Raw genomic sequence first — 13,473 nt, 5'->3', positions numbered from 1 at the left:
AAAAAAAAAAACAACTCCCTTTCCAATTATGCACCTTATTAGGAATAATTACAAATTTTGGGTATATCCTAGAGTTAGGAGAAAGATATTAATACCCCTTGCTTTGTTTCTCGTCTTTTTGAGATGATAAATAAATCGAAACGCATTTGAAGAAAGCTTACCTATTGAATTCTATAAAAGAAAGGACCCAAACATATCGGCCCACTGGGTAGGAGCAATATTAAAGGAAGGAAGAACCTCGTTAAAAAGTTAATGGAAAGGAACTCTAAGTCCCATATCTATTGAATGTTTATGAATACCTATACAACCATAAGGAGGGAGATCATCGATTTGAAACTGCCGAAGGTACAAAAATTCAATATCATCAAGGACGTTAAAATGTTCTTGAATTTCACTCAAATCCTGCTAGATAAGATTGGTAAAAATCCCTGAAGCTTTAAAAATTCCCTCATCATTCACATTAAGGCTTACAAATTCACTCGAAGGTTCACACACCTCGCCTCACCCCTCAACCCTCGGACGAGAACTACCCCCTTGTCTAAAATCTCTAGATTATCACAAGTATTAGAATAAGTAATCACGGAATAAGGTAGCGCCTCAATAGATAGTACTTCTATGAAAGAAGAAAAGGCACTAGGTGAATCATTCCTAAATCTAGAACTCTGGGTGTCAGAATCGTAAAATTTATGGGAATCACTTTGGGAAGACAATGTAATGAAAAAGATTACAAGCACAAGATAAAAGCAAAACACATACCTTAGAAAAATTTGAAGAAATACGAAAGAAGACAAAAGAATCACTAGAGAATAAACCTCGTATGAAAGAACAAAGAATAGTGTGCTCTCAAAAAAGAGCGACTTATTTATAATTTTTGATCAAAAAGCGTAGATTGTTGAGACAAGCCAGAAACAATCAAAGCCATTTGAATTATTTTGAATAATCATAGCCATCAAATATTTAAGGGCGCTGGATCAAATTTTTAAATCAACGGACAAGGTCATGCATAGGCCACACGCACATTAAAGCATACCCTCGAGATATGCAAGTAGGCCCATTAACGCACACAGAAACGGTTACAATCATCACACGTCCTCTCAATACAGCCAAAAAAAAAAAAAAAAAAAAATCAAACATCCCTGTCTTTCATTTTTTTTGCATTTGCCCCATTTCCACCTTTCATTGTGGAAAAAGTTCATCTTCACCAATTTTTAATGTAAAATGACTGATCTACCCTCTTGTTTAAATAAAACAGAAAAATAAAGAAAAGAAAAATAAAGCGTAAATTACAATCATACTCTCAAACTTTTTTGAAAGTGCAAATTAGTCCAAAAGCTTTATTAAAACGTTAAGAATGAAAAAAAATTCAAAGGAAATGATACCAAGTTGGCGAAAATTTTAAAAAAAAAAAAAAATTCAAAGAAAACCATATGTAAGTTCGCAAATAAGCCCTAGATTTAATATTAACTATAAAATCAAACTTTGAGAAATATTCGTTGATGTCGAATTAAGAAGTCTACCCTATGAACTGAATCCCTAAGGGAATTTTGAAGGCACAAAGGCAGCTAATACGAAGAAGGCTCGTAAAAGAGGTGAGGTGAACCATCCCCTCTATGGCAACAAAAATCGTTATTTTAACACACATGAATAAATTTGAAATACATGACTTTAAACCACCGAATAACACATATAACAGAATTAGTTACCAATTCAATAATATATCGTCGTCACTTATCATATTCTAGAATGACTTAAAGATCCAATGAAATCTATAAATATTCTTGCCTAAAAGAAGGAGAGCATGCAAGTTCAAATATTTTCCTCCCAAATAGTCATTTCACCTCTTGTGCCAGTTCATGCATCGAAGCTAGTAAATTTAAGAGGAGAAAATCCTAACTAAATGGGAAAAATTTGTTGGTCATAATTCTACCGTTAAATAGACATTGATTGCCCATTAATGAATTCACCAATATGTATAGAGTATATAAATATAAGTTACTTAAAGCTCTAATTCATAATCGTATTGTACAGTCTTATAAGATTATTATGAAATTAGAACCGTCGTTCACGTCCCAAAATTGATGGCGAACTTGGCAAAAAGAGGGTTCAATGAACCCTAGAACCATAATTATGCATTTGGCGTATTGCTAGGAATCATGTTCGAAACAAAGTTGCCAATACTTACTCCTTTGGCATACTCGTAATTCTTGGCATATTCTGATGATTGGATGCTAGCCCACATATCTTGTCCCCAAAAGGAAAATCAGAAAGGGACGTTTCAATATCGTATCGATGCATGATTATGTATCAAGTATATAGTGTAATTTGCCCCCCGGGCACTTCTCCACTGACAAAGGAAGGATTTTTTCAAGGTTGGCAGTTCAAAGATCGTGGGTTCGATTCATGGGGTTCTTAGAAGGCAATGCATATATTGGAATACAGGATTTATTCTGAAAGGTAGGAATATCTTCGAAGGCAAGACGCAATGTGGGTTGGCTCACTAGGCACTTTGACAGTTTCAGTTGGAGAGGGGCTCGAACCCTGGTCAGTAGGAGGCACATCCCGTGGTTTAATTGGTCTGCGTGAAGAGGAATCGGATTACAGACCCAAGAAATAGTCGTCGAAGACGGACACTTTGATAAATAAATAAATAAAAGTATATAATGTAATTTTTGGTACGATTGTCAATTTCTTGTACCTTAGTATAAGACTCATTTGACATTGTTTTTTGAAAAGTCAAAAGAATCAAAAATTGCTTTTGAACCCACATGTTTGATTAATTTTATAAATATTTTTCATATTTAAAAGAACTTTTAGAGAAAATTGGATCAAGATGATTCCCTTTAAAAAAAATTTCGGACGAAAAACTCTTTTAGAAATTAATTTTTAAATACAAATTAAGGTAACTTTCTCTAAATGCTTTTCTACAAGAATTAGAAGCAGAAATCCTATTAAATGAGTCCTAATTCATGAAAAAAAATTAATAATATACTCTAAAATTAGGTTTGAGCACTCAATGCAAGAGATTAGATGCTTTCTGCTTAATGATAAAGATAAGTTGTAAATATTTTCAAAAATTATCCTAGATTTTGTTGTCAAGTGAGTTGATGGGGATGTTGAGTAGCATAATTTGATATTTGGTGATTTTGTAGTTACGAAGGTCAATTAAATGTTTGTGACTCTGTACGATTTACATAATACATTTTGGAGAGATGAAAAATAGTTTTAAATACATAAAATAAAGTTTATTGTACTAACAAAAATTTAAGGATCTAATGTGTGCGCGCGCGCGTGCGTTCGTGCGCCGAAAATACTACAAAATACAATATCTACGAATATATTAACAATGTTTCGTTATCATTTAATTATCATATAAGTTAATGTAGATACGGCTTGGTCTTGGTGCAGTTTGAAGTGGCTTCACAAGATGTCTCGTGTGGTTCGAGACTTGGACTATTACCCAAAATCATATTGATATTATATACTGGATCAACTTAAAACATGGAATTTTTAATTAGTGACGGTCATGAAACATTTTCCTCACTTTTAAGCTATTAAAAATTTAATATAATCTCTCAATAGCCTTTTTTCATCGTCGTTCTTCTAAAAGTTTAACATTTAAATAAACTAACTAAAATATAAAAGTGCAGTAAGTGATATGGAGGATCATTTCTCCCAACTTACACTACGGTAGAGGAGATGCCGTAAAGATCTACGAGCTTGACAATCAAAATATATATGTATAGAACTTATAACATGGTTTCGATAACAAAGTAATTTCTGTTGGGCCCTTATCCTATTTTAGATTCATTAAGATTCTTATTGGTTGGAAGGAGAACTAATCGATAGCTTCATAAATTCGGTTTTTTAGATGGAAAGCTATGACTATAAAAGAATAGAAACTGTAGATTTTTTTTTTTTTTTTTTGCTGCGGGAAAAGGAAACCTTAGATTTATAGTAATGACAGATTTTGATATTTTAAAAAAAAAATAATTTCACGTAGCAGTTACTATTAGTAATGGGATTGTTTCAGATAGGGGTCCAAGTGCATACGGAGACCTGCTCCTTGTCCCGGCTTGGGGACAATATTAGGGGCGCCATATGTTGCCCCCCCTATTGGAGGGGCGCTACTGTTTTCAACCCTGCCCTCAAACCGGGATAGGGGATTTTATCCATCCATTAATAGAATAACGCCATGTATGCTTACATGTCACTATTATTTTGCCTAGAAAACAAATTTCACTGACCAAATATGATTTTGAATTGTGTCTGTTTGGATTAGACTATTGCACTGGATGAACAGAACACCGCCACTTATATTCACACGTGGGCCCCATTTTCGATATTTTTAGGATCCATTTGGTATTTTTTTTTTTGGAAAAAATTTCGAACTAAAACAAATTATTTACTAAAATTTACTTAAATAGGCTCAAAAACGACTTCTTAATATTAGAAATAATTTTTAACTTTTCAAAAATCTCGTCAGACCCTTGTATATCATCTTTTGCTCCCTCTCTTATCATTTTGGAAGTACTAAGTATTTACCAATTATAATACATTAACTACTAGCTCAAGTAATTTTATAAGCTATAAATATTTTCTATCTAATAGTATTATACGATTAATTGTGTGCGGTTCGAGTTGCAACAAGTATGTATGATTGATTGATTCGAAGATTCTTCAAACTCGAGTTTGATAGCGAATAAGATGGGAGAAAGAGGGTTAGCAGTTCTAGTAATATGACAAGATATGCTCTTAATTATTATTATTATTATTATTATTATTATTATTATTATTATTAGGCTTTTAACCTCAGTTTCTTTTGATTTTTGTATGGGAGAAATTTGGTTAGTTTCATCTTATATCGCAGACTTTTTTACTAAAGAACATAATTAACACATAAATTTAAATGAATTGACTTCTGAAAGTGGAGATTAGAGGCTTGTAAAATCTTGCAAGAGTGCAATGAAATCATTAAAAATCTTGTGATTGGTCATGTATTTATTTATTATCTCAATAGCAAGCGGATCCTACACTTTGAAGATGACCAAGTTGGTCCATTACGTTTTATTATGATTATACAATCAACTAATCCTAATGACAATAACTTTCTGAAATTCTGATAATTCATCATGTGTCCCTCACATATCGAGATATGTTTGCTTTTCATCTAGTGTATAAAAACTTAAAAAAGAAAGCAAGTTTCAAGGAGAATTACAGTCAGTGACGGATTGAGGAAGAAAAAAAAAATTACTCATAAAAAAAAATTTACTTAAATTTTTTTAATTAACATTTGGATTGGAGGGACGAGTTGTAGTATTGGGAAAAATGGTGCTACTCTCGTTAAATCATTTTTCGAGAAAATTTACAAGAAAAATAAGAATCCCATCCTTGCCGATGGAGTAACTCTAAACGAATGACCTCTAAGAGTAACCCTAAAGGATGAGCCGTCTATATCATGAATATTCGCGCAGAATTCCTGAAGGGGGGGGGGGGGGGGGGGGGAAAGAAAAATAAAGGTGAATGAAATGAGAAAATATTAACAAGTTTTGCTACAGAAATAAGGTGAAATACTAGGTTAAAAACAGGCTGCACGGTCGATGCATGATTGGAGAGTTTGAAAAATAAAAAAATAATAATAATAAAAAATAGCCAACAATTTGCTGACACGTCCACCTATTTTTTATTCCATATCTTTCTTTTTGTCTATCTATCTATCATTACACGACGAAGATTGACCTTATCATCGTGACAATACCTTAGAACCATTCAGTTTTAATTGTTTACAATAATCCGTAACTGTCAAAATCCCTCATCAGATGTTAGTGAGGATATTTGCCCAAATGTGGGACCCATAAGTGATGGCAATGCCCCCGTGTGGCCCCCATTCTCATTCTCATTATTTTTCTCTTTCTTATTTTTAACCACATAATCTTCCATAAAATAATATTATACTCAAATCGAAAACTTTTCATTCTTTTTCAACCACACAATTTAAAAAAAAAAAAACTATTCAAACCATCAAAATTTGGAGAGTTTGAAAAATAAAAAAATAATAAAAAAAATAGCCAACAATTTGCTAACACATCCACCTATTTTTTGTTCCATATCTTTCTTTTTGTCTATCTATCTATCATTACACGACGAAGATTGACCTTACCATCGTGACAATACCTTAGAACCATTCAGTTTTAATTGTTTACAATAATCCGTAATTGTCAAAATCCCTCATCAGATGTTATTGAGGATATTTGCCCAAATGTGGGACCCATAAGTGATGGCAATGCGCCCGTGTGACCCCATTCTCATTCTCATTATTTCTCTCTTTTATTTTTAACCACATAATCTTCCATAAAATAATATTATACTCAAATCGAAAACTTTTCATTTTTTTTCAACCACACAATTTTAAAAAAAAAACACTATTCAAACCATTAAAATTTGGAAATAATGGGAATCAAACGGGGGGCAACACAATCTACAGTAATTCCAGATAATATTATCCAAATGCCATTATTTTCTCTTGTTTCTTTAGTCACCTCTATCTCTTTCTCCAAAAGAAGGTGGCGGTGCCGGGGTGGGGGAGGGGGGGGAACACTCAACAATTACCGTATTTGTTTTTGTTTAGTCAATTTTAAATTTATTAAAAATAATACTTAATTTATTATCAATAACATTACCATTAGTTATAAAAATCACAAACCGATATTTAGCAAGTTCCATATGCTGAGATCTTTGAATATATCATTAAATCGTATAATACTAGAAATTTTACATGAAATCAAAGATGCTGTTTCAAATATAAGGAAAAGTTACAATTTCTATTATTTCTTTCATTATGAATTTTAGCAATATAAATACTATAAATCGGGTTTTTTTTTTTTTTTTTTGGGTGCTAAAACGTATAATTGTAAGGATTGTTTAAGCACTACGAATTGCAATGGATTACCTACATGTGACTTGACATCACTTGACAAATGCAGTTTTTCCTTTTCTGCATCAATCACTATTACAATTTTCTTTAGATGATCATTAATAATTGAGGGTTCTGCCTATTTCTTCCTGGATAATGGCTGTAATTTGGGTATTGACTGAACCTTTTGTTATGTATGTTTGGACTACTACTATTTTATTATTATTATTTTTTTTTTTTTTGGTCAATTGAATAATTTATTTATTTAGTTTTCCAAAAAGGCTAGGAATACAAAGCAAAATTCTTTGTTGTTGATACGAAATTAAAAATAATTGGCACTCCTTCGAATCTTTGCACAATGTGATATATAATTTGCCAATCATTCTTTCTTGATTGCATCTCAGTCTTCTCCATAAATACATATGGTAGAAATTGAAAATCATTTTTGTGTATAACGCGACATTAAATTATTAGATGAATAAAATGATCACATATTTATAAAACATTACCATTTGGTGGTACTCGCACGTCATCTATTGCATCAAATGAGAACCATCAAAATGGAAATGATAATATTATTTTTTGTTTTAATTACTCTCATACTAAAACCTTCTACTTTAATTTTCAAAATCAAAAGGTGAAAATTCATTCAAAAAGGCCTTGAAATAACAACCTAATATTTGTAGAAGGCATTAAGTTCACTTATCCTTACAAATTGAAAACTGGACTAATAAAGAAATGCATGGACATTCGTTTCTTTTAATTGATTTTGTAATTAAGCCCCATTTGACGAAGTTTTTTTAGATTATATATTGGTCAAATTTTATTATTAACTACGCATTTTATTCGACCCATAATTTTTATCCCCATTTTTAATCACACATTTCATAAAACAATCAGCTTATAATCTCAAAAAGCTTTGTTAAGCACGGGCTAATTTTGACTAATTTATAAATGTATTTGAATTCATTCAGTATATTTCACAAACTAAAATATAAATCTACTCAACATTAAAATATAATAAATTAATAATATAATTTACAGAATCAACTATCGAACGAGCCGGAGTTATTAGAGTGCACCACTAATTCACCGTGGCATATTTTGAAGAATCAAATGCAATATCCTCTACCAGCCACCACCGTGCTCCAACATGAACATACGGCGGATGTGCCTCACCAACCGTTGGACCCTTTAACATACAGGAGATGTAGTGATTAAGTCCCTTTATAAGGACACAATTTTTCAGTTCACTCTTTGCTGATAAGGAGATGGTGCTAAAGTGGAAAAAGGGTGATGATCTGCCATCATGGAAGAGTCTATTATTGAACGTTGGGAAAAAAGAAGATTATCTATCGTTGACGACAACATTGGTGGTGGTTGTGGGGATGCATGGTTGGAAAGGGTTTGATTTGGTGGATGGGAGAAGAATAGGCTATTTTGAAATATTTTTTTCTCCTTAGTTATATTTTTTATATTAAAATTAAATAATGGCAATTAGCTCCCATTTGGCCCCCCTTTTTCTTTCATTTTTTTTTCACTCTCACTTTCAATCACCAAATCTTTCATAAAATAATGTTACACGTAAATCGAAAAAAAATTCTTCTTTTTTAACCATGCAGTCTCCACAAAAAAAATTAATCCAAACATTAAAAATTGAACGAAAGGGGGCTAAACCGAGACTAAGAGAATTGGCATCGACATTTTTACCCTTCTAAATTATGTCATTTAAAGAAGCACACGCATACTTATAGGAATAAATGGACATAACCAGATGAGAAGAGTCATTCGCACAAAGAATGATCGATATGAGTGATCAAATGTTAACAAAATAANCTTCGTAAATCGTCGGTGACCATTTTCAAAGGTTCTCGGTAAGTCGTTTGCCAAACGACCAGTAAAGAGCGCGTCTCCGACCAGATATTTGAAACACCGACGTTGCTGCAGTTGACGAGGTACCACCGAGGTTGTGGTTTTAACTTTGTCGCATCTCTTTCTGATTTTGGCATCATTCAGGTCAGGGAAGACTTGAAGATCTGTTTCTAGTTCTCTTCATCATTATGTTTCTGTGAGATTGCAATTGAAGTTTTGACAACCCGATCAGATTGTAACAAACTGAGCATCTAAAATCATTTTGAAGAATCGGTATATTTCTGTAGCACCACCCAAATCATTTTGATATTCACAGAACTGAATGTCATGATTTGGGTCTGTTACGTTCTGCAAACTTTTGTATTTATTTTTTTGAATTCTCCACGATTGCAGGAATTTAGGTTGCATTCATTTTCATCTTGTGTGTTTTCACCAATAGAGTCAAAACCAACTATAGCTTGCACTATTTTTCATCCTGTGAGTTCCTATTAGTATATTTTTTCAGGTGCAGGGCATCATTTTGCAATTCTGTTCTTAATTCATTTGTTCTGAATGTCAGGATGAGAGGGACGAATTTTGGAGTGTGTCACAGTTGTAGAAGCACGGCTCATTATTTCAAGGAATGCCCGAGAAAACTTAGATGCCCATGGTGTCCACATGGAACTCAAAAATGTTTTCAGGTTGAGAAGAACACTGGTAACAAGGGTCGATTATTTCGAACTTGTAGTGATGAGTGCGGGTACTTCAAGTGGGTTGAAAATGAAGAATCAAGCGGTGAAGAATCGAGTATTGTTAATGAAGCTGTGAATGTTGTGGCTAACAAGGAATTGGAAGAGTTGCCAACCATGTTTGACTCTCTTGCTCGAATAGCCAGCAAACGAGACGTTGAGATTTCGGTGAACATGACATTTCGCAAGGGAAAAGGACGTGAGGAAGATCATGGGAAAGGAAAGGGCCCAACACATTGAACGAGTTCTTTGTATTGTGCTTCAATTATAGTTAGTCGCGAACTAGTTATTCATACTGTGTTTGAGTTGTAGTTAGTTGTTGAACGAGTTATTTGTATTGTGTTTGTTTTGTGGTTACTTGTTGAACTCACATTGAAGCACTTTTGCAACTACTTTGGTCGGAGCGAAGTGACCACGATAAGTAATACATGAATTCAGTTTTATTTTCATTTGTCAATAGCAAATTTCAGAGCTCTACGGTCATTTCTCAATGTTTATTAAGTTCACGTAATTTTTATTGCGAATATGCACTTGAGTTTCAGAGACTCAATCAGAAAAATCGACAACAGAAATTGGAGTCCAATGCATCATGGGAAAATACCATGAAGAAGATGGCTCTATTTTACATGAAATAGTCCACAATTCAATGGATCAACAACAGAAATTGGAGTCCAATGCATCAAAAAGAAGATAAGGAAGCAGTCCCTGAAGCTGAAACTGAAAATGACGAAAACATGAAACCGGCTTCTTCTTGCAGCATATCGAATACCATCAAACTGGGAAAGCAGACTGAAACTGAAGCTGGAAATTAGAAACTGAAGCTGGAAATAAGCCAAGCCCATGTATCAATCTGCAACATTTTGCATTTTCAAATGACAGGATAACAGAAATAAGAACCATTTCCATTAAGTTTAGTAAGACTTAAAGAAGTTAAACATGTTAAACAGAATTATAAAGACTTGCATGTGTAGTTTTATCATAAAATCAATAAAGCATATCAACAAAAATATTAGTTATAATGCATGAGTAATAATGCTAAAGCAGAATGTGATTATCCTCTCCTCAGTGCAATCTCAACATACTTCAACTGCTTGATATGCTGGCTTTAATGTTAAAAACCTTTTTTTCATAATTGCTGGAGACAGTGACTAAAACTTCTCTCTTTCAAATTCTTATCTGAACTTATGGTTCCAAAAGCTAATTATAAATAATTTCACAATGTGTAAAATGATTAGTGTAAAATGATTAGTGCTATTTTAGTTTTAAGTAGAAATTTCACTTCACAACACCCAATTGCAATCCAAATTCGTAACATCAACCAAAAATACGAACAGCATAGCACCACAAGCACTAATCTTCAAAATACGAAATCATAATTTGTTATATAGAAATACCTATCCACAAGCTGATCATTGCATCTATTGTTGGCTGCCCTTGTCCCCCTACATTATGTCACACCCAGAATAAGACTGCAAGCAAATTAAAAAAAATTAACTTGAAATATATCAACACAGTTGAAAAGTATGCATACCAAAAAAGGTTGCGAACATGACAATGGTGTCAGTGATGAGCACTGTTGAGATGCCTCAACATTAGGTACGCCTTCATCTGCAATATTGTGTCTAACTCTCGGTCTCTTGCCTTTTCCTGAACTTGAACTTGCCTGCATGTACATCGTTCGTGTATATGAGAATTTGGATTCTAACTTTGTTTCAATTAGTAGGCTATGAGAATAAAATACCTTTACTTTCTTCGAACTCGACTCCAACGGGCCTCGTTGTCGAAGTTTCCTTGGCGCACCCTTCCTTTTCGACAATATAGGATCTAGTACATTGACGGCGAAATGGTTTTGAGAATCCGACCCATGAGATATTACATCATTTTGATGAGCACCATTACTCGACTTTGTCAGTATGAGTTCTTTCGCTTGAACTTTTATCCACTCCATTACCGCCCGTGCTCGGGCTTCATCATCCGCAACAAGATCCGCCACCTCTGAAAATGCCTGACACATTTCATCATACCTCATCTGTGCAGGAGTACTGATCAACCCGTCATAGTGAATTGCAACTCTCGTATGTGCTCTACTTACATCCCTCCTCCATCTCCTCAGTATAAACTTATTAGGCAGTACTGTTACATCATTACGGATCAATACAGCGATTGCATGCCTACAAAGTATCCCTCGGAACTCAAATAAGTGACAGCTGCAAGCAATGTCACATGTATCCCTCGTAAATGAAACCGAAAAAATCTTTTTCATCCTATGCTCGGCATATAGTAAGACATCCTCCCGAACTTCGTAAATCGTATTTGGACATCCCTCTAAAACTGATATGATGTCACAATATACCTTCCCAATGAACTCGGTTTGAACTTCTCTGAACTTTGTGATAGTGTAAACTTTTTGATATTGCTTTTCGATATCATAATTCGTCACGCATGGTACCATTTGCGAGTATGATTTAAAATCAGCTTGAAACTCTTTCTCAACCTTATTCCGTAGTGCTCTTTCATATTGTTCGACAAATTGCTTCAAAGAGGTCTTTGAGTGCACGTATCCATCAAAGAACGCATTCATACTCTCACTTCGTTGTGTTGTGGACATGCCCGCCCAGAATGTGGTCTTCAAGAAACACGGTACCCAACGACCTCTGTTTTCAAACAATCCCGACAACCAGTCATTATCATACAAATTGTACCTATCAATCATCGTCCTCCAACCGTTTTCGAACTCGTCAACGAGCTGTGAATCATAGACTAATCGATGTATAGTCGAAAAGATCGAAGCCTTATCAACATGATAACCAAACTTCTCAGGCAACTTCTTAAGGATATGCCACAAACACCATCTATGCTTCGTATGCGGAAATACAATACATTTGGAAAGAATCGTAAATAATATTCTTTTGCTATATCAACGAGTGGACAATTTTATCCTACCCACTATAAGAGGAAAACAATTTCGATGAAAACAAATGATAGGACAATTTGGCATCAATTATCTACTAAATCAGTGGGGACAGGAAAACGATTTCGATGAAAACAAATGATGGGCCATTTGGTATCAATTATCCACTAAATCCTTATTCCTTCATTCATAACCGTCTATTACTCTTAATCTTCCTCAGTAGCAAGACCTACTAAACTGTCACTTTCTATCTCTTTATTACTCATTCCCCCATTTCTTTCTTGCGTGTACGGTCTTCTTCCAAAGAGTAATTTTTCTATTAAAATAATACCACACAATAAAAAACTTCCTCAGCTCTCATTTTCAATTATGGAGGAACCAGAACGCCTACCTCAAATGCTCTCACCATGCAGTAGTGGAAAAAGAGTTAACAAATATTCAAATTCACCCGAGTTTGAGTTCTGGATGATCCGGAACCCGTCTTTCCCTCAGCTTAATCTACACACCGCCGATGAGCTTTTCTCCGATGGTGTACTCCTTCCTCTGCAGCTCCTCCAGCCACAGTTCTCCGTCGAACAATCTGTCAGTCAGCCTTTGCCTCCGCCGCAAGAGCCGGAGCCATTGGGTTTGGATCAAGTACAGGAGATCCAAATTGCCAGTACTGCTGAATTAACTGATTTGTCATCTACTACCCCATTTACTTCCTTGAAGCGGTGGAAGGATATATTCAAGAAAAGTGATAAGAAAAATGCAGTCAATGTTAGTAATGGTAATTCAAATCGTAGTAGTAAAGAGAAGAAGAGTGAGAAGAAGAGTGTTGGTGGTGGTGGTGGAAGTGTTGGATGAATTTTGTGAATAGTGACGCTGAAATAAGTATAATGATGGTGACAAAGCCGAGGCAAGAGTTGGACTCTTTGTCCTTAAGTCGAATTTGCCCCGCAACGGTGCCTACGGATTTCGGCAATCGACTCCCAAGATACAACGGCTACACTTGTGTTTGTAGCACTCCAAAACACAAGTACAACGAACCAATTTAGGTTTATGTACTCCAA

The 13,473-nt window shown here is 34.4% G+C and overlaps 1 protein-coding gene across 1 annotated transcript; it reads right to left on the bottom strand.

The window, feature by feature from the left end:
* Window positions 1-10,281: 10,281 nt before the first annotated feature.
* On the bottom strand, window positions 10,282-12,223 carry LOC111395193 (protein FAR-RED IMPAIRED RESPONSE 1-like). The gene is made up of 4 exons (XM_023021191.1): window positions 11,252-12,223; window positions 11,085-11,173; window positions 10,905-10,952; window positions 10,282-10,360 (listed from the first exon to the last, which is right to left on the bottom strand). The coding sequence occupies exons 1-4, from the start codon at window positions 12,221-12,223 to the stop codon at window positions 10,282-10,284; spliced, it is 1,188 nt and encodes a 395-aa protein (XP_022876959.1).
* Window positions 12,224-13,473: the final 1,250 nt, after the last annotated feature.

The sequence above is a fragment of the Olea europaea genome, chromosome 6, assembly GCF_002742605.1.
Source record: "Olea europaea var. sylvestris chromosome 6, O_europaea_v1, whole genome shotgun sequence".
Taxonomy (NCBI): Eukaryota; Viridiplantae; Streptophyta; class Magnoliopsida; order Lamiales; family Oleaceae; genus Olea; species Olea europaea.
Note: the sequence above shows the minus strand (reverse complement) of the source record. Positions and strands in the feature narration are given on the sequence as shown.